The following is a 19838-nucleotide window of genomic DNA, read 5'->3' as shown; positions in this document are numbered from 1 at the left end:
ATTTATTTTGTTTCCGAAAGTATCCTTCTTGAGAAACAATTCAAGACACAATTGAACACTATACGTGAGAAGTATCTTTACCAACTAAATTTCAAATTTTAGCTTGTCATGTTAATAAAACTAACCATTTTGTCGGTGATATTTATTATATGTTATTTTGTATAAATATATATATGATTGTGTGTAATATACAATGCATATATATATATGTAATGTGCCTTTCTGGGAATAATTTGCTACTCAACGAAAGGTTGTGACAAATGTTGATAAATAAAAAAAGTGGATATAAACAAGTTTGAATAATGACATATTTCTTTCCAATACAAACATTGATCCAGAAAATTGGAGGATAACAAAACAATGGGCTGACTTTAAGTTGACACATGTCGTTTGTTCCGTATAGCTTATTGCACACAGTTGACGACGGTGAGCTAAATTTCAGAAGCTGAGCCTTTCTTTATTCGTATGAACTAATAAAGTTGAAGGTCTCCTGAGTCCTGACCACAGACAAAGAATGCCAAAGTTGAAATGATGCTCCTGTACTCTACCATGACTCTTTCAATTCTTGTTTTTGTTACACAACACTTGCTTTAGCCATTCTTTTCTGGCCCCGAGTAGCTAGTAGCTCAGAATCCTGCATAATTTTTAAAAAGCCTCAATGACACCAATGATTAGAAAAACATTCAAATCAACCTATGCAGAAGATCAATCCTCATTAAGCTAATTCTTTCATATTAATTTCAAATAATGTTCATAACCGAAGGTCTTTTGCATGAGGGGGGCATTGGAGATACATACAAGAATCATTCAGAGACAGCATAAGTTTTGAGGATGATTGGAACTTAATAAAAATGTTTCAATCAAAAAATTAAAGTGGAAAGATTCATTAAATCAACGAATAAAAGCTGAGAACTTCAGTGTATGATTTCCACAACACAATGTAGCGTTATTCATCCTGCTGAATTCACAATCAAGTTTCTCTCACAAAATTACCAAGAAAGCATGTATATATAGATTATCACATTTCTTGCTAATGTATTGCTGCGAGTTACATAGATATTTTTGTGTCAGATTTTACCTGTACAATAGCCTGTGCACAAAGCTTCCCAGAAAGAACAGCGCCTTCCATTGAAGCTAAATATTTTTGTTTTGTGTAATCTCCAGCTAAATAGAAACCTTCTATAGGAGATCTTTGAATGGGTCGACAAGGTTCACAATTTGGAACAGTTTTGTAAACCGACCTGAAACAATGTAGTCAGTTCCATTAGGATTCAGAACACAAATGTCACTATTAGTTAAGTAACAACAAAGACATTCCAAATCCATCTTTATAAAAGAAGCTAAAAGAAATAATCCACCCTCTGTGGGTATTCAATCAAACCTTGGTGTTTTAACAACATGGTACTTGAGAATCTTAGCTTTGCTTTGGTCTGCAGAAATTTCATCAGGAAAGAGTTTGGCAAGCTCAGTCATCGTGGCTTGAATAATATCATCGTCACTACGTGAAATCCATTCTTCGGCTGGTGCAAAAACCAACTCTAACATTGACTGGTTTGGGCTATAATATTCCTGCATTACAGTGAAACAGTTACTCAAACAACATTCCAACATTTGATGATATCACCATATGCAGAAGAAATTCAGCCTCAAACAACAAGAGTATTATATAAATGTCTGAAAACTGAATTAATTTGTAGAGAGGGTTTACTGTTTATCCAGAAAGCGCTATCTCCAACTCATTTAGGTGACCCTAGTTATATATAAATATATAAAGGAATATGCTAACCTAGACATGCAGTCCACAACTTTTGCATGGGTTGAGGAAATAAATCAGTGCAAAACATGTATGAAGTGGTTTCTACCTTGCAAGTTACTGACATGTCAGCATATACACTCAGAAGGGGACTTCTGCATGAAGAAAAATATAAAATATACAAGATGTGAGGTAATGAAAATACTTTATTTATAATCCACAAATACCATCAAGAAAGCAAAGAAGAAAAAAAGTTCATTTCACACAGCAAAACTTAAGTGATGTTCATCCCTAAAATCCCCAGACACTTGGAGATACACAACACAATTAAAAATCCTCTAGCAAATAACCAGATTGTATCAATTGCAATCGGAGTAAAAATATTCCTTTTATCCTTAGCAATTGGAAATTGTAGATGAAACACTACCAAATACACAATCACAATAAACCACCTCATGCTAAACCCCATCAACACCCTGAATAAATTCTTGAACAAACTCTCAACCAAGTTAAGCAAACAATGGGAGAAAGGATCTCCTTGGCCACAAATTTTTAATTCCCTTTATCACTTTCTTTCTTTATTAAGTAATAGCAGAATGAGACCAATACTTCATTCCAAGATTAGGGCATGTCACAAGCCTCAATAGATATCCTCTCTCCTGTTATCACATGTTAGTAATAGATAGGTCAGTATCAATTTCCCAACCAAATAAATGACACAATATTAGAGTGTCTAGGGAGAGGATATCTTCTACACTATTTGCGTATAACAATATTCAGTTTGGCTTCTGATTGTTATTTTGCAATATTATAATGAAAAATGTTCTTATCCCTTAGTAAACATTTATGTGTTATACTTGTCAAATTTTATCAACTTATGAAGCACAAAAGTTGACTCAATATACATCTATGTATCAGAAAAACAAAACAGGCATTAAATGAACAGAATTTCTATCCCTTCCAGACATTACAGGTGTTTCAAAGTTTGAGGAAGACCTGCTAAAGAGAAGGTGATCATATGTGTTCTTCAGTTTTCTGTCAAACCTGCAAATGCGATGCATATATAGTATGTCATCACACCAGTGGAGATAATAATATAATCATTATCCACAAACATTACAAATTAACTTTGTTGGCGTTATCCAAAATTTTGAAAAAAGATCAATAAAGTGAGAGGAATTTCTTTTAAAAAAAAAATAACAAAGAATATTACTACATCAATTAGTGATAGTGACATTATTTTACCACAAAAAAAGTTAACAAATAAAGTTTCCATTTACCAAAACTATTACAACCATTCAATTAGAAGAAGAAAATTAATTATAAATTGCCAATTGTCATTAATACAATTTAAGACGAATTGCATAGATTTCTATTCCAAACTCTTCAGTGAATATTTGAGTTTTTATACATTAGACAGCAAAATGAAATAATGATGACTGTAATAATTTAATTTAAAATAGGAGTTTAACATATGCATGCATATGGTTTTCAACATCAAAAGCCATCACTTACCATATGTGAACATTTATGACTGGGACGCCAACTAATTTATCCAATCTCTGGAAATATGGAATCCCTTTCCAGTTATCTGGTAGAAGAAGCTTCAGAATATCCACTGTTTTCAAGAAAAAGAACCTAAAAAATGTTAAGGAGTGAAGATTAAGAATGTCATGAAAACAATTAATTATTACATTCGTAAAATAAGAAGAAGAAAAAACACCTGGAGTTGCAAACACATAAGCATCCCCTTCCATCACTTTCCCATTATTTAGTAAGAAGCTCTTCACCGTTCCATCATCATTTAGCTCAATTTTTTGAATGCGCGAATTTAGATGAACTTCACCACCCAAGGACTGAATATGATCAACTATCGGCATACAAAGTCTTTCGGGTGGATTGCCATCCAAAAAGGCCATCTTAGAACCATGTTTCTCCTATAGAATAATTTGATAATATAACAATTAGTTAAAGAAAAAGAGGGAAAAAACTTGATCGTAAGTTCCACAAAACATGTTTGCGAAATAAAAGGCCATCTTAAAGTTTATTACTAATCTGATTCCATTCAACTATTCTAATGGAAATAAAATGACCCTGTCAATCACACAATAATGCTAGTGAAATAGTGTTTAAGAAAAGGAAATGATCACACCTGAAGAAATCGGTTTAAAGCAATCAATATACATTGCATTGAAAGTTCATCAGGATTGATGAAGTTTAGTGCCTTAGACATTGCTATGAACACCTCATCAGTTACCCGTTCAGGTACGCCCTATAATAAGGAGAAAACATTTTGTTATTTTCAATTATTTGCAACAGACCATGAGAAGGTTCCATTCTGTCCCAGTGAAATCAACCTGAGGTAGATGAAATATATTTTAAAGCATCAAGTAAATATCAAGTAATGAAATCTTACAATAACAACTATAGATATCCTTTCTCTAATGATAACAAACAAACAAGACTTTTCTCTGCAATTTTTAAGTCGCAGTAGGCCATGACTGGTGATATAGCCAAGTTACTTAAATCTATTAATGGACTGCTAAGGTTACACAATCAAGACAAGTGCTATACCTGCTTTTTCATCCATTCTTGAACAGAAAGACCATCTTGAGCCTCAACATATGGCTGTCCGCCAAGCATAGCTGGGAGAAGCCCAATTGCAAATTTTACTTTCTCTGGCCATGTAAGCATCTCATTGTTCCTCAATATTGCCCATATTCCTGTATTCACATTCATGGCATGCAACTTGTAAATACTGGTTAACATTTAAAACGTAAAGCATAATAAAACAGAATCTTAAAAGGGGAATGATGCAGATGTAAAAATAAAATTGGAGAATTTAAGCATCAGTTGGTTCTTTTCAGAAGAGAATATGTTCCTGACCTGCAAACCAGATTAGTGAAGAAAGAAATAGAAAAGAATATAGAAACCAAGCTAAACTCCAAAATGCTTCTTCTATGTTTGGGTTTGTAATTTTTAATTTATATAAAATGGAAACAATTTAACACACCTTGATTCAATGATTATCAAATGCATTGAGATATATTCAAAATCAAAATTTGACTAGCAAATCGTGTTAAAATTTTCAAGGAAACTAAAATTTTCTTCATCTGAATTCTGGTTTTCGAGCACTACTCATAAAATAGGCAGGATAATAACTAGATAGTATTACACATTTTATGGCAGACAACTACAAATTCTGCATTGTAGGATTTCCAAAGATAAAGGCATTCAATGTACTTTTTATAGAGACATCCAACTTCAGTTAGGTATATAAATATACACACATACAATAGGTCTTACATCTTACCATTCAATGGGGAGGGAAGAACTTCAGGAAAATCAAATCGACTAAACTCTCCAGGCTTATTTGGCATAGCAAAAATCATAGAATGCTCTTTCCATTGTAACCGATCATTAATGCCAAGTTCTCCAAAAAGGTTCTGCACATTAGGGTAAGCCCCAACTGTGGGGAGGGGGAAAAAGTTGTAAAGCAAAGATAACTGCAACATAAGGATTCCGATAATTGAAAGATCTGTATTGATTAAATAATATGATTTCCAATAAATGATTCATTTAGAAAGAAAAACTAAAAAAACATATCAAAGTAGTTTAATAAGTGTGGCATGGACTAACTCATCCAAAAGCTCTGTTAGGAGGCCATATTAGACTAAGAAAGTTGCAGATGAAAAACTGTGTTCTCCGAGAATTCTGCATTAAATAGTGTTCATACAATTTGATTTCTACATCTATGCATTAAATAGTCAATCTACAATAAATGCTATCCTATAGCTGGGATAACTAATTAACGAGATAATTACAGCTGTATAATCATGTAAGATCTGCTGTTTTGAATTGCCAACATATTTGTGCCAATAACAAATATTCTGCAATTTGTATCAATTAATAACTAATATTCTGCTAATCAATCCCATTGACACCCCCCCTCAAATTGATACTAGTAAGTCTAAAAGCATCAATTTGCTGACTAGGAAATTATGACACTGACGTATCAAGGATTTTGTGAGAATGTTAGCGAGTTGAACATATGTAGAAACATGAGGCAAGATGATAACTCAATGGTCATACGCCTCCCGAATTGAGTGACAATCAACCTCTATGTGCTTCGTTCTTTCATGGTAAACAGGATTTGTGGAATTTGAATGACACTTGTATTGTCAGCATGCAGTGGAGCAGGTTTTGCTTGTGAAAAATCAAGCTCTGAAAGGAGACCGCGAAGCCAAATAATCTCAAAGCATGCAGTAGACATGGCACGGTATTCTGCTTCAGTGGACGATTTGGAGATTGAGTCTTGTTTCTTGCATTTCCAAGAGATTGGAGCTTCCCCTAAGAACATACACCAACCAGTAGTGGATTTCTGTGTGTTTGGACATCCATCCCAATCAAAATCACTGTATGCTTGAAGTTGTATTGATGCACCAGTAAGGAAGAAAAAACCACAGCTGGAAGTACCAAGTAGATACTTAATAATACAGTGTACTGCTGAAAGATGCAAATGCCGAGGAAATTGCATGAATTTGCTAACTGTGTGGACAGCAAATGAGATGCCTGGTCTAGTGATGGTTAGGTAAATAATACTTACAGCCAGCTTACGATAGAAAGTTAGGTCTAGTAGAAGGTCACCTTCATCTCGTCGCAATTTCAGATTAATTTCCATTGAAGTTTCAACAGGAGCATAATTAGTGAGACCAACTAATTGAATTAGATCTTGAATATATTTGTGTTGATTGACAAAAATTCCTTTTTGTTGAAAGTGTACTTCTAACCTCAAGAGATGAGTGAGTTGACCAAGGTCTTTCATGTGGAAAGTTGAATGCAACAAATATGTGCCAATAATAACAAATATTTTGCAATTTATGTCAATTCGTAACTAATAATATTCTGCTAATCAATCCCATTGACAGGCCAAATTGCCCACTCAAGCTATAGCCTTTTGAACTTGGACAAAACACAATATAACCCAAACCTTTTAACTGAAATTTAATTCTTAATCAGAAGAGTGGGGTAGCAAGGATCAAAATCCTAACTATTTGGTCATGAAGGCAAAGGCTTTGATAGTGTCAAGGATCAACTCTACCAATTATGACCTTTGTTTTATCTTTTTTTTTTATCGAAAAATATTAGTTTGTTAGTTTTGTTAGAAATGTTAGTGGAAAATTTAGACCTGCGACCTCTCACCCCCCCTTTTGTTATCTCTTTAATTTTATTCTCTAGTGGTTTCTTTAGTAGCTCTAGAAATATTCCTGATCCTCCAGCATTTTACTCTTTTTTCAATCCGCTTTTATCAAAGGAAAAAAAAGGCTCAACAAAGGCATGATATTATTAAAATGAAAGCGGAATTTTTTTAAGAAAAAAAAACAAGTTAAGGAAATGGATGCATAGCAGAAAAAAAAAAGAGTTAAACCCAAGATTTTAATGAACTTACAAAAGATGTGTAGGCCTGTCTCGTACCAGTCTCCATCCTTGTCTTTCCATGCAGCAACCTTAGAAAATGAAACAATAGTATAAAAACACAATACATTAAAATTGATTTATTATAAATATGTTGTATATACTGTGGTAACCTTCAACAAACCTGATGATGAAGTTATAAAGCCAACGCATCAAATAGATTATGATGGAACAACACAAACAAATTTCTTATTTCATTAAACAGCTTGTTAAAATAATGAAAAGAAGGCGCACTAAGTGACAACTTATTGCCGAAAGGGATTAAATTAGCAGGAAAACCTTTCCACCTAGAACGTCTCTTGCTTCCAGCAATATAGGTTTATGCCCAGCATCAGCCAAATATTTTGCAGTTGATAAACCAGCCAATCCTGCGATAATTTGAAACATGCATCAATCCAATAGACAGAGAGGCCAAAACTAATGTGCAAAGATTAGTTTGTCTTTAAATATCCAACATGATATCAGGGTACCTAAAATTCCATAACTTTTTTCCTTACCGACACAGGACTGTCACAACACAATGTAATCAAGCATTGAGATGCGTACATCTATTTAATCACAAAGAAGGAAATTCCTAATGCGTAGCCCAAGCTGGCTTCGAAGTTTTTTCTAACACACACCAACATTAGAAGACCATGCACGAAATGAAAAGGGTATAACGAGTCCTAATCTGAAAACACCCAGAACAACTAAAGCAAGAAAAAACACAAAATTGGAAGCAAAGATACAATTTTTTATGCATAATACGAAATGGGTATGAGCATAGGCATAGGTTGGTTATTACCTGCACCGGCAATAACGATGTTCAAGGGTTTTAGAGGACGCGGAGAAGCACGAAAGGTGGAAGACAAGTAAGCAGCTTCAACGAAATTAACGGTGTTTTCGAGCTCCGGGCGTGGATAATCGACGCAAACGACACGCAAGGGAGAGAAATGGTTCCTCTTAGGAGCACGAATCGGAGCGGGTCGCAAAGTAAGACCCATTGAGTCGCTCCCGCCAAATGAAAACGAAATTGTGGCGTCTGAAGAAGCGAATTTGGATATGTTTCTGGCGCCAACGAGATAATTGAAGTTGGCAGCAGATATATAGCCACAAGCGGCCATTGGGGAAATAAAGCCTGAACAAAAGAGAGGAGTGTTAATATTACTGTTGCAGAATTCAGGCACTTTGAAAGTAGATTTGGGAAAAAACAAGAGCTGAAGAAGTGAAAAGAATAAGGTGGAGAATTGAGTTGAGAGTACCAAGCTTGCAGCGGCAGAGAGAGAGAGGAAGGTTAGTGGTAAGCAGTGGTGAAAGCACCACGGCAGTACGTAGAAGAGAAGAGAAGAGAAGAGAGTAGTGTCGTGTGGTGTGTTTTAACGTTTAAGAAATGAATGAATATTCCTGAGTGGATTGTGAGGAAGATTACGACAAAGTGTCAAGCCCCGTCCAATGAAACGACAATAATACCTACCTGTCTTAGTATTACTAACGTTTACCTCTCTGGCCAGTACAGTGACTAGTACCCACTATATTAATTATATAAGATAAAAAAGAAAAGATGATTGAAAATAAAACTCTAATTAAATATGAAGAGTATTTTGGAAGCATTATCTTTGAATAACAAAGAGTTTATATATATATATATATATATATATATATATATATATATATATATATATATATATTTCAGTCAGGAGAGAGAGTATTATTACGTGACTACGTCTAACTTCTTCCGATGTCCAATACAACCAACTTTCTCTCATTCAGACCCATCCCTACCTACATTTTATTTCTCATTATCACATACCGTGTTTATTTTTTAAAAAAACCTTCAAAATTTGATATTTGTTCATAAATCGAGTGAACAAGATAATTACGCCAAGAACAAATTTAATGTAACTGAAGAACCAAAAATCAACCAAAGGATAACTCAAGGTATATGTAGTATATATTCATTTTTTTAGAAACATATACAAGTTACAGCTACAGACTTGGTGAACAACTGAGCATTACTCAAAAAAGTTTCCTGCAGTATTAAAAATGAGGAGAACCCAAAAATGCATGAAAAAGTACAAAACAAGTTCCAGAACATTTCCTCTACATGAATTCCTGATAATATTCAGAAAACATTAAAAAAAATCATCACCAATCTTTAGGAAATGTATATAAACAGATAGATCACTTACAAAAATTTGCTATTATTGTCTGGTCTTCTTACTAACTATGAGCATATAAAGCATCACAAAATTAAATTCAGTTTCAGTTAGGAAAACAAAGACAAAAAGCAATATCTTGCCCCAATAACTCAAAATAGTGCATAAATGATTATATGAAAAGACATAGATCGAGGAGCTAATGCAACAACAACAACTAAGCATTTTCCCACGAGTTGGGAAGGATCAAACGACGCCATAGTGTTCTATTGTGAATCATGTCCACAGACAATCCATGGATCTCATAGAAAAGCAGGATCTAATACTGAAAGGAAATATTTGTAAAGAAATACCTTTGGGTTTGATTCATTCTTTATAACCTGAGCCTGAAAAAGATCTAACGGATCTGTGGCTGCCCAATCTTCATATTTACTAGGAAAATCTACACTAGATTATCAACAAAAGATAGAAAAACCGCAGTGAATACTCAAAACACTCAGGATTAGACATGTGTAACAAGTAACATGCAGCGAGACCAAATAGCATGGTTTGCACCATAAAATAACTATTCCAACCTCAAAAAAATTAGTAGAAAACAAGATAGAATTTCTTGCTTTGCATGCCACTCATTGTGAGTTTCTACAGTATTCATTAACATTTATCTAATAGACTAATACAAGTTCCACTTGAAGGAGAGACAGGACAAAAGGAGTGCAAATGCATCATATAATAATATTTCAAAAGATAAACAAAAAAAAAAAAGTTAAAAGGGAAATCTTAACAAGTGATATTCTCCTCGAAAAAAGAAAAGACAAAGACTTGAATACATGCCCAATAACTGATGTCACATTAAAATGCGCAGGCGATCCAAGAAACTTGTCATCAAATTCATGAACTTCCGTGCTTCCCCTTCTCGTAAACATCTGCTTCAAGAAGTTGTATTGCCAAAAATAATATGCAAAAAATGTAACATTCTAAATGATTTAAATGATTTTTTTATCGACAAATATTAGTTATCGGTGTAATAAGAAGAAGAATCTACGGTATAATTTGTATACATTGTTTTTTAATTTTTACAGTATCAAACAATCAGAAATGATGTCAGTTATGAGTCTTAAAGTAATTACTAAAAAAGTGAACAAAGTTATGTTTTCAGACATGAAATGCGAAAGGAAAGGAGTACCTGAGCGTGAGAGAGAACAGAACCTGAAAAAAAAGAAAAGGCACGAACAAAAACGTAGTAGTAAGTAAATAAGTAAAAGCTCACAACAACAACAACATATCCATCGATGAGTGAGTTTATCTGACCATAAGAACTTTGGGGATAGGAAGCGCCATCTTTCTATCTCTCTCTGCTTCTGCTGTTCCTTCACCCCTTATACGCTAAAATTAAACTCAAAATAATTTAAATTAAAAAATATTTTAATTTTTTTTTTTTAAAAAACTAATACGGTATAACAACAAAAGGATAAATTTTTATTTATATAATTAAATTCTATAATATCTTAATTTATTATAATTAAAATTCGTAATAAATAAACATTTTTAACATATAAATTATATTTTGGATTGATGATAAACAATTTATATTATAATGTAAAACTATTTTTAATTATTTATATTTTTTAAAATATTGAAGTTAAATTTAGAACCAAGACGCGAAAGATAAAATTGAAAATATAAAGGTTAAAAAATTTCTAAAAAAATATTAAAGGAAGAACTTCTAAAAACATTATTTTTTTGTTAGAAAACGCGCTTGAACACTTGGTGACTCAATTTTCAAGTGGCTAATTTTCACTTTTACACGATCTCGAGCTCGTCCTCGTCGCACACTCGCAATAATAAATTTGTGCTACGTCTTCAAGAATCGCTAATTTCAAGGAGGCAACAAAAATCCGATGTACTTAGAATCACCGTCGACAATGGCTGACCGAAGCAAACAACAAAACCTTTCGAGATTCAAACACATCTACTTGTTACAGTGATTGTATTGGTGGTGATGTTCGTTTTGATGCAATTCAATTAGTAGATCTAACAACGGAGGCAGCGGTGGGATGGATATGAATTGGATTCTTTTCTGAATTGAATCTTAAAAATTATTTTACATTTTTTTCTTATAGTAACCACCAACATTTTTTGAAATACTTCAAAATTATTAGTGTTACTTTTTTTTCTTTTTACTTTTTTTATTATTTTTTTCATACATCATTCATTTTATTTTTATTATCTTTTGACCCAAGATCCTTCTTCAAGATATAATTTTTTCTGCAATTTTAGTCTGTTTATGCAAATCTGTATAACCTAAATTTTTTTATAAAAATTAAAATATATATTTTAAATGTTTTTTTAATAAATTTAGTTATAATTTTTATAATATTTGTGTAAATATTTTTACATTAAGTAGATTTTTATTTTTGATCTTATTATAATTAATTTTAATCTAATAATATATTTTTTTACGTATATAAAAAAATTAATTATTGAATCAAAATTAATTATCACAATTTATTATATTACATTAAATATACATTAAAAATTTTAATGTTATAGGTCTACATGATATGTGGATTCGTATAGGTTATATTTACATTCAAGATCCAATCCATTTTAGTCAATATAAATTTAGTCATATCCAATCTATATTCACTTAAATGTTATAAGAATTTTTTTACTCCAAGCACCTTTTAATGAGCTTAATGTATGTCATTTAATTATAATCAAAATATATTTTTTATTGTTATTTTATAATATAATAATATTTGTAGGTATTGATTTTGCACTCTCTATTGGTTGTTAGTAGAAAACCAGGACCTGGGTTTAAATTTTCCCCTTTCCCATATTTCCAACCAAAAATTCAAATTCAACTATTGAGACAAAAAAAAGGGGAGAAATATGATCATAATGAAGAGCTGCATCGACTTTGCAACTGACAATCTCTATCAGGTAAATCTGCCTACTCAAAATAGATTTTAGAGTAAGGGAAGACTATTGAGATAAACTCGTTTATGTAAGAACGAAAGAATACAATCATTTCTTCTTCAAATCATATGAACAAATTAATACAAAATTACACAATGTGATGATATTTATATATTACATCTGTCGTAACCAGAGAACCACGATGGTTCTGCTAGTTTGGCAAGCTCACCATACTCTGCATTATTAGTAAAGGGCTCAAACTGATCATTAACACTGTTTGGCTCCTTTGAGTTGTCATAACTGGGCATGACACCATCGTCATCATAAGTCGGTAGTACAGATTCCTTTGGCAAACGTGCTTCTGCAAGAAGCTCATTAAGTGTGATAATCTCCTTTTCGTGTTTATTCTTCAACTTATCAATTTGTTTGTAGGCCTTGGCAGCTTCCTGTTCTGCATCCATAGCCTGTTTCTGCAAAATTACATGTTAAAAGTCAGGCTAAGATAGTGAATCAAAATTCATCATTCATCAACTGCAGCAAATAAATTGAGCTGCTGCTTATGGGACGAGCTTGTGAGGGATGATCATTGGAATTTGGAAGACTTCAACGTCAAAAAAAAAGTCATAGGCAAAACATGGGTGAATTTTGATGCTCCAAATCTCATCATATAAAATGGACAACCATCTTACGACTATCATTTTCTAAATTTTGTAATAGCTTGAGCATGAATAAACAGATATGTTCATAAAAATGCTAATATGCACAATTAGGTCCCGAAGTAATAACTAGTGTTGCTTGGTCCCTCAGTTTTTATCTATACAAGTTAGTCCTTTAAAAGTTGTCACTAGTAGGAACTAAATTATAATAACAAAAACTACAGTGCTGCAAATGATGTTAACAAAAAAAAAATGGGGCAGGGGGCAGGCAATGCTGGAGAAAGGATCAAATACTAGCGAAATTATAATAACAGAAACTAAACATAAAGTATTTAAGTCATTCAGTTGATAAAATCATATGTGGAAGTAAAATTGATTTGTTGCTAACCTGTGCAGTAGTGACAGCTTCTTCAGCCTCTTTAAGCCGCAAAAGCAGTTCACCAGCAGCTTGCACTGCTTCTGCAGTGTCCTTCAACTGAGACTGAAGCCCTTTATTTTCATCTCTTAAGATTCGCTGTTCTTTTTCTCTTTCTGCTTTTAAAGCTGAAATTTCAGCAGCAAGGGCATTTATGAACTTAGACTCCGCACCTCGTACTCCTGCTCTGGAAGCCGCTTTCTTGACATCCTCAATTCCATCCTGGATCTGTCTATGCCTTGCAAGCAAATGGATGTGCTTCTCTTCCAAATCTGCATATTGCTCTAAAAGTCTTGCATGGCCTTCTATAGCCATGTGCATGGCTTCCTGAAGCTCCTGAGTACACTGTCTCTCAGCATCTAATTCCTGCTTTCTCTTTTCAGCTAGCAACCTGCTACTTTCAAGCTCAGCTCTCAGTTCTTCAGAAAGAGAAATCCACCTGCTTTCTGCCTCTGTCCATTTAATTCTTTCTTGTTCAAATTGTACTTCAATATCATTCCTGGATGATGCAAGAGTTTCATTTGTCTCTACTCTCTCCTCTGTCGACACTGGAATGGCGGTGAGGGTTGCTGCCATACTGGGCTCAGACAAGTAAGTCAATTGCAATAATGGATACTGCTTCCTTGCTGATGTGGATGAAGAGTCAACATAAAATTGAAGCTGACTTCTTAAACTTTGTATCTCTTCCATCAACACTTCTCTCTCCCCCAATTTGTAGAAATTTTGATACTTCTCTAGTTCCTCTTGCACTTTTTTCAACTCTATCTCCATCTTCAAAACTTCTGGATGATTCTCATACTTTTCCTTTAAAATCTGTTGGCAGCAATTAAGTATAAGTGTCTAATATGTTAGAATATTGTTTATAAATCCAAAACAGTAAAATAAAAGAACATATTTCTACCTTATGCTCATGGGTAAGAACCACTAGCTCTTCCTCCATGAACTCTTCAGTGGGTAAAACACCATCCATAAGGCTCTCAAGGCGAAGAATTTTATCTTCCCTTGTCTGTGCAATTATGGCATTGCATTCCCTCTCATGCTTGTACTGTTGCACCTACAAATAGCATGAGAGAAACAGTCATTAACAGCAGCATACAAAAAAAACAGTGAGATGGTTGTTGATAAACAGAGAGAAATTTACCAGGCGATTAAGCTGCATTATCTCAGAGGTCTGCTTGGCACAGAACTCTTCAAGGGCCATTTCTCTCCTTATAGATCCTGCCAAAACCTTCTCTACTGCCTAAATAACAGAAGAAAAAGGAGTTATAATTGATATAATGAATTCAAGTTCTAGTGTTCAACTGAAAAAATGCAACTGAATTATTGCACCTACTTTGATAACTTGCTTCTTTGTCTTATCAGCAGACTCATGGCAATCAACAGGTACCAACTGTAGGTTTGAATCATTGTCAGTCTCATTGACATGAAGTTGCGTTCTGCTGTTACAATTACTACAGGTGAATAAAACAGAATCTTCTCCAACAATATCATCAAGAGAAGTCTGTAGGCCCACATCAACTTTGCTAGCTGGAAAAGTTAATTTAGATTTTCTTGGTTGTAATGAAAACCTATATGGTGACTGCCTCAAAGCTGAATTACGTTGGTAACTATCGATAATTTCAAGACCATGCTGTATGCTTGCTGCTAAATTTTCTGTTTTATTAAGGAAATTTGGAGCTGTCTGACTAGAAAAGGCAGAAGTTGAGCTTTTCTTATTGCTGGTTTTCATGTCCAAATCTTTTTCAACATGAAGATCATTCTCAGAAGGAGACAGCCCTGTTGATGTCCTCAGACTTTTCCTGCTGGTGCTGATTCTAGGTGAAACACTAGGAGTTGGGGAAAGGATTGGGGATAAATCGCAGTGAACTATGCTGAGGCCGGCAGGCGAGACACAATTCATTGCTGCACTAGGAGAATCAGATTCACCCACAGGACAAGAGAAACTGCTTCGGACCATTGCACAGGATGGTTCTTCATTCAAACCTTTACTAACAGAACAACTAGCTATATTTTCCTCCTCGCTAGGTTGAGCCAAATCCTGATCATTAGTGTTCATTTCATTGTCATTATCGGCTATAATATTACAATTACTCGGCATATTGGCATTGTAGGAAACTCCATCATGGTCCTCAAGACCTTCCTCATCAATCTCCATCTCCTCATCACCATCTTCATCAAGACGGGATAATGGTGGTGGCCGGTTGAGGCTGGATTGTAATAAAGTCAAGCTTCGTCGGATCCAAGCTGCTGAATGACCTCCACTTGACTCCATTGGGTTGTAACCATTTGCTTTAATTCGATGAAGTTCATCCTGTTGATGTCATATACTTCTAAGTTATTCAAATTTCAAAATGATTGAGAATTGTAGGTAAGAATATACCCTTAGTTGCCGAATCACTTGTCGCAAGTGCTTCACATTATCTTCCATAACTTCATTAACAACTGCCTTGTTCTTGATAGCTTTGGCACGTTGTGCAAATCTCAGTGTACTGAATGTTTCACTCCTACAACTGTAGGACCAAGTCATTTAAAAAATTCTGTAATACAGAAAGATCAGAAGATAAAACATATCAAATGAGCAGTGCATTACATACTACCTTTGTGCTGGTGAAATAGCACAAATCATTGCTAATTTTGCATTTCCTCCAAGAGACTCCTGCAACAAAAATGTCAACCTAGAATCTCTATACGGTATATGCCGCTGCTTTCCTGTTTGAGAGACTTCCGCAAGAATATTAATCAGATTCCTGCAGTGTACAGTTTAACCTCAGTAAGTGCTAGCTCTTATAGAAATCCTTGATTCCCCCCATAACACTTGCATTTCTGCCATCATCTAGTTTCCTAAGTTTCAATCAGTATAGAACTGTCCTTGTTAATATTTATCCTAGCTCATTCCTTACTTACAGATACCATGTTATTTGGCTTATCTCTGGGGCTCCTTGTATTTTAGAAATTTCCATTAAAGCCTCAACAAATCACGTACAAGATTCTTCTTTTATGTTTTTGGCTTGGTATTCAAAGCTTTAATTAATTCACCATTTATAATTAAGTATCTTTTTAACACTGATATTTGCTTTCGATGTAATACACACACATGTTAAACCATACCCAAGCTGTGAGAGTGATCTATTAATATTGCCAGCTTCCTTCAATCGCTCTCCTGCGGCACCTGTTGATTTTTGCCGTTCTGACCCAGCTAGGTCAACAAGATTGATCCTACTTGTTTTAAATCTGCTCATGCCATCTGATGCACTCTGCAAAAATGAATTTACTTCAAAACATCTTCCAGATGTATGTTCCAAGAATAATAATGAAACGATATCTATTTACAGCTCCAATGTTAGCTGAGTAATGTATCCTAAACAGAAAGTTCTTTTAGTAAACAATTGCTGAGAGACAGTGTATCACCTTGCATCGAGATTCAACAACACAAATAAAAACAGTATGGGAGCGGGAACTCTCAGAATTTATACTGGTTGCACCAGTTCTCCTGTTCGATAGTCCCTGCATAATGAAAGGTAGATGATAGTGAAACACATTGTGAACGGAAGATTTGTTGCAACCTTAACTGCTATTAGATCTACATTGTATTAAATCTATCTAATATATCTAATTGAAACAAAACAAGAATAAGCATTTCAAGCAAGTTCCTACACAAATGAGCTTTTGAGATTCTTGACTCTTCCAAAAAACTTTACAAATGTGAAACTAGAATTTTAAAATTTAAACGAAATCATATGAATTCATAACATGAAATCACTTGACTTTCTGGCAAAAAAATAAGCAACTTGAGTGCTTTCCATTGAGTAACTCATGTTTCAAAGCATAAAAACTGACCTGCTATAGAACAGCAGTAAAACTAGCTCCACTAACGCTAATCATATTGTTAGATATTGAATGGTAAGACAATGCTCAAAGTAGGTAATAAAAAGAAACAGAAAATATGTTATGGTACAATAGAAATATGTCATAATACAATGCCCGTGGTAGAGTAAGTTTGACAAATACCTTTATTAAAAGCTGAGTTACATCCTTCATTGAAGACACATCCTCCTCTGTAAGATTTTCAACATAGACACCAGACTTGACATCTTCTCTAATCTGGATAAAAAACACAATATCAGTTCCAGGTCCAGCATAAAGCAGTGAAACACAAGAAAAATAAAGAACATCACTACTGTTTCAGAATTTACCTGTAGGTTTTTCTGACTTGGATCCAACAGATCCATGATTTGCTCATTGTATATCTGCAAAAACAAACTTTGTGTCAAAAGGACTAAACTGACATTGTTAAGCAGGTCAGGAACACAAAAAGAAACGATTAAGAGACAATCAACCTCAAGAAAAGAGCAGTGGCACTGATAGCTGAGTTGGTTTTCAGAATGCTTAGTTTGCTCCTGTGCAGGAAATACAACAGTAAACATCGCGAAACAGTGCAAGCAATCTTCAAACAAGGAATGGAAATGGAATGCTTACTTCACTTATGCGTTCAAAGAGTTGCTGAAAAACACGGGGGGCAAGTCCTTGCTGATCATTTTCATCCGACAAACAATTGGCAGGACCCCACATTGTATAAGTCTTCCCACTCCCCGTCTAGTAAGTTTGAAAGCATAGACATCATGAAATTCAACAGCATTAGAGCAACAACAGGACAAAACTAAAAGCAAAAAGTCAACTCAAAGGGAAGGAAAAAAAACCTGTCCATAAGCAAAAACCGAACTATTGAACCCGGCCAAACAATGCTCCACCAGAGGCACCCCAACGTGTTCGAAAATATCCAGCTGAAAAACGGAATCAGAAACAGAAAGTGAATCAAAATGTTTCAAACTAGATAAAATAAAAGAACAACAGTATTCAGTATTGAGCAGAAGTGCAGAAACAAAAATAGAAAGCATGCCTGAGTAGCCGCCATGTCAGCAACGGAGTCGAAGGTGAAATTGTATCCATTAATGGACAAGGAATCATTGGAAACCTTCTGAACTGTGGGATCTCCTTCGTCCTTGTCCGAAGACAGCGGCCTCATCCTGACAATAACCTACAAAAAAAAAAAGGAGTCAAAATCGGGACACAGATCAACGACATTTGGAGAAATGAAGAGTTGAAACCCTAACTGGCGATGAGAGCATTACCTTGACGCCGGAATCGGAGGGTGCGGGGAGGGAATTGTCGGTTAGGGCATCGGCGGCGGTGAGCTTGCGCTTGAGAGGGTTGGAAGAAGGGGGTCTCGGGGGCAAGGGGCTCTTCAATTTGGCAGGGGAGGGAGTAACGAGATTGGGATCGGAGGGAGGGTCGTTCTCTTTGGAGGGTTTGTGTTTGCGAGAAGAGGGACGGGGTTTGGCGGAGCTGGTAGTTGGGGTTGGGCTTGGCGAAGAAGGAAGCTCTGCTGCGTCCCTGAGAGGGTTTCTTGGGAGCATGAAGCGCTTCATTTTTTGGGGGGGCAGAGGAAGAAGGACAGAGAGAGGCGATGGAAATGGGGAGAGGTAAGAAGAAAGAAGAAAGAGCCGTTGGGGGGATTGAGATTTGAAAATTATCGGAGAGAGTTGAGTTGACAGAGAAAGGAACAAGGAAAGAAAGAGAGAGAGAAGAGAGCGAAATGAAACTTTTTGAATTTGTGTTGGATTGGATCTGGAGCGTCTCTTTGGATTCGGACACCCGCAAAATACCAGGATCCGATTATGAATGGACTCGGATCTGGAGCGTCTCTATTCACTGAATGCCTAGGGGCCCGGGGAGAGAGAACCCAGTGTTGGGAACTTCATCTGCTCAACATTTCATTGATTTGTATGAAAATATGCTTGAGTTATTTAATTTAGAACTGTGAATGTCCTAATTTGAGTTCATATGTGGAAGATGAAGATTTTTGTCATAAGTTCAGATATGTATATCTACTTCCAATCACTTTCAATCGAAGAATATTGATCCATACTGCGTCTAGGGACTTAATTGTTAAGATGTTATACCTAGATAAACATTAACTTCCTCCAAAAGTCTAGTCATTATATGATTGATGATAGTCGTTCTATCACCAACATACATATCAAATCCTTACTCTTCGATCTATCTTTTCTTTCTATGTATGCAAGTATTCCCGAGATGATCATGTACAATGATCGAGCTATGCCGTTATTGCAAATATCTCAAGTATATTATGATTACTAAAGATCAAATATAGGACTCGAAGATAGACTAGCTATCTGTGCATTTATTTATAATTGTGTATGAGTTCGGGTAAAATTATGTATTACTCTTAAAAGCTTAATTTGATGCCTTAACAAAAAGGTTAATTTGATGTATGAGTTTGGATAACTATTTGTTTTCTTGTATTTTAAATTCTGTATTTATTTTGTATTACAAACTAAACTTTTAATAAAAAAAATTATGATACTTATGTAATTGTTTAAAAGTATTTCTTTATTTCCAAATCTCGTATTTTATGCATCCCAAATCAACGAATATATTTATAAATAAATTTATATATATATATA

General features: G+C 34.6%; 2 protein-coding genes across 4 annotated transcripts; both read right to left on the bottom strand.

Moving 5' to 3' along the window:
- Positions 1 to 206: 206 nt before the first annotated feature.
- Positions 207 to 8631, bottom strand: PDS1 (phytoene desaturase). Of its 2 annotated transcripts, XM_006601800.4 has the most exons (14): positions 8470 to 8631; positions 8013 to 8345; positions 7508 to 7596; positions 7203 to 7260; positions 5067 to 5222; positions 4328 to 4476; positions 3906 to 4025; positions 3477 to 3690; positions 3269 to 3371; positions 2750 to 2797; positions 1863 to 1908; positions 1382 to 1569; positions 1079 to 1241; positions 268 to 634 (listed from the first exon to the last, which is right to left on the bottom strand). In XM_006601800.4, exons 2-14 carry the CDS (start codon positions 8329 to 8331, stop codon positions 575 to 577), a joined length of 1713 nt encoding a protein of 570 aa, XP_006601863.1. In that variant the 5' UTR covers positions 8332 to 8345; positions 8470 to 8631; the 3' UTR covers positions 268 to 574. The 2 variants fall into 2 exon arrangements, with proteins under 2 accessions (NP_001236769.2, XP_006601863.1); NM_001249840.2 differs by having other exon boundaries at positions 207 to 634; positions 8013 to 8572.
- A 3720-nt stretch (positions 8632 to 12351) lies between these two features.
- Positions 12352 to 19690, bottom strand: LOC100790375 (kinesin-like protein KIN-12B). 2 transcript variants are annotated; one of them, XM_014771081.3, is made up of 16 exons: positions 18483 to 19689; positions 18251 to 18388; positions 18051 to 18134; positions 17830 to 17946; positions 17691 to 17750; positions 17547 to 17600; positions 17362 to 17454; positions 16762 to 16857; positions 16462 to 16607; positions 15951 to 16100; positions 15734 to 15863; positions 14687 to 15664; positions 14495 to 14593; positions 14255 to 14407; positions 13327 to 14166; positions 12352 to 12752 (listed from the first exon to the last, which is right to left on the bottom strand). In XM_014771081.3, exons 1-16 carry the CDS (start codon positions 18777 to 18779, stop codon positions 12450 to 12452), a joined length of 3738 nt encoding a protein of 1245 aa, XP_014626567.1. In that variant the 5' UTR covers positions 18780 to 19689; the 3' UTR covers positions 12352 to 12449. The 2 variants fall into 2 exon arrangements, with proteins under 2 accessions (XP_014626567.1, XP_040867903.1); XM_041011969.1 differs by having other exon boundaries at positions 17547 to 17750; positions 18483 to 19690.
- Between the last annotated feature and the right edge of the window lie 148 nt (positions 19691 to 19838).

Source organism: Glycine max, chromosome 18, assembly GCF_000004515.6.
Source record: "Glycine max cultivar Williams 82 chromosome 18, Glycine_max_v4.0, whole genome shotgun sequence".
NCBI classification, from domain to species: Eukaryota; Viridiplantae; Streptophyta; class Magnoliopsida; order Fabales; family Fabaceae; genus Glycine; species Glycine max.
The sequence above is the reverse complement of the archived record's forward strand: the minus strand, read 5'-3'. Positions and strand labels throughout refer to the sequence as shown.

Excerpts from the sequence above, each read along its gene's own strand:
- LOC100790375 (XM_041011969.1), bottom strand. The coding sequence starts at position 18,779 with ATGAAGCGCTTCATGCTCCCAAGAAACCCTCTCAGGGACGCAGCAGAG. Across the intron at positions 17,947-18,050 it reads CGGTTTTTGCTTATGGACAG|ACGGGGAGTGGGAAGACTTA; the intron begins GTTTTTTTTCCT and ends CAAACTTACTAG. Across the intron at positions 14,408-14,494 it reads TAATGCAGCTTAATCGCCTG|GTGCAACAGTACAAGCATGA; the intron begins GTAAATTTCTCT and ends TGCTATTTGTAG.
- PDS1 (XM_006601800.4), bottom strand. The coding sequence starts at position 8,331 with ATGGCCGCTTGTGGCTATATATCTGCTGCCAACTTCAATTATCTCGTT. Across the intron at positions 3,691-3,905 it reads CTTTAAACCGATTTCTTCAG|GAGAAACATGGTTCTAAGAT; the intron begins GTGTGATCATTT and ends ATTATTCTATAG. Across the intron at positions 3,372-3,476 it reads TTATGTGTTTGCAACTCCAG|TGGATATTCTGAAGCTTCTT; the intron begins GTGTTTTTTCTT and ends TCTTGAAAACAG.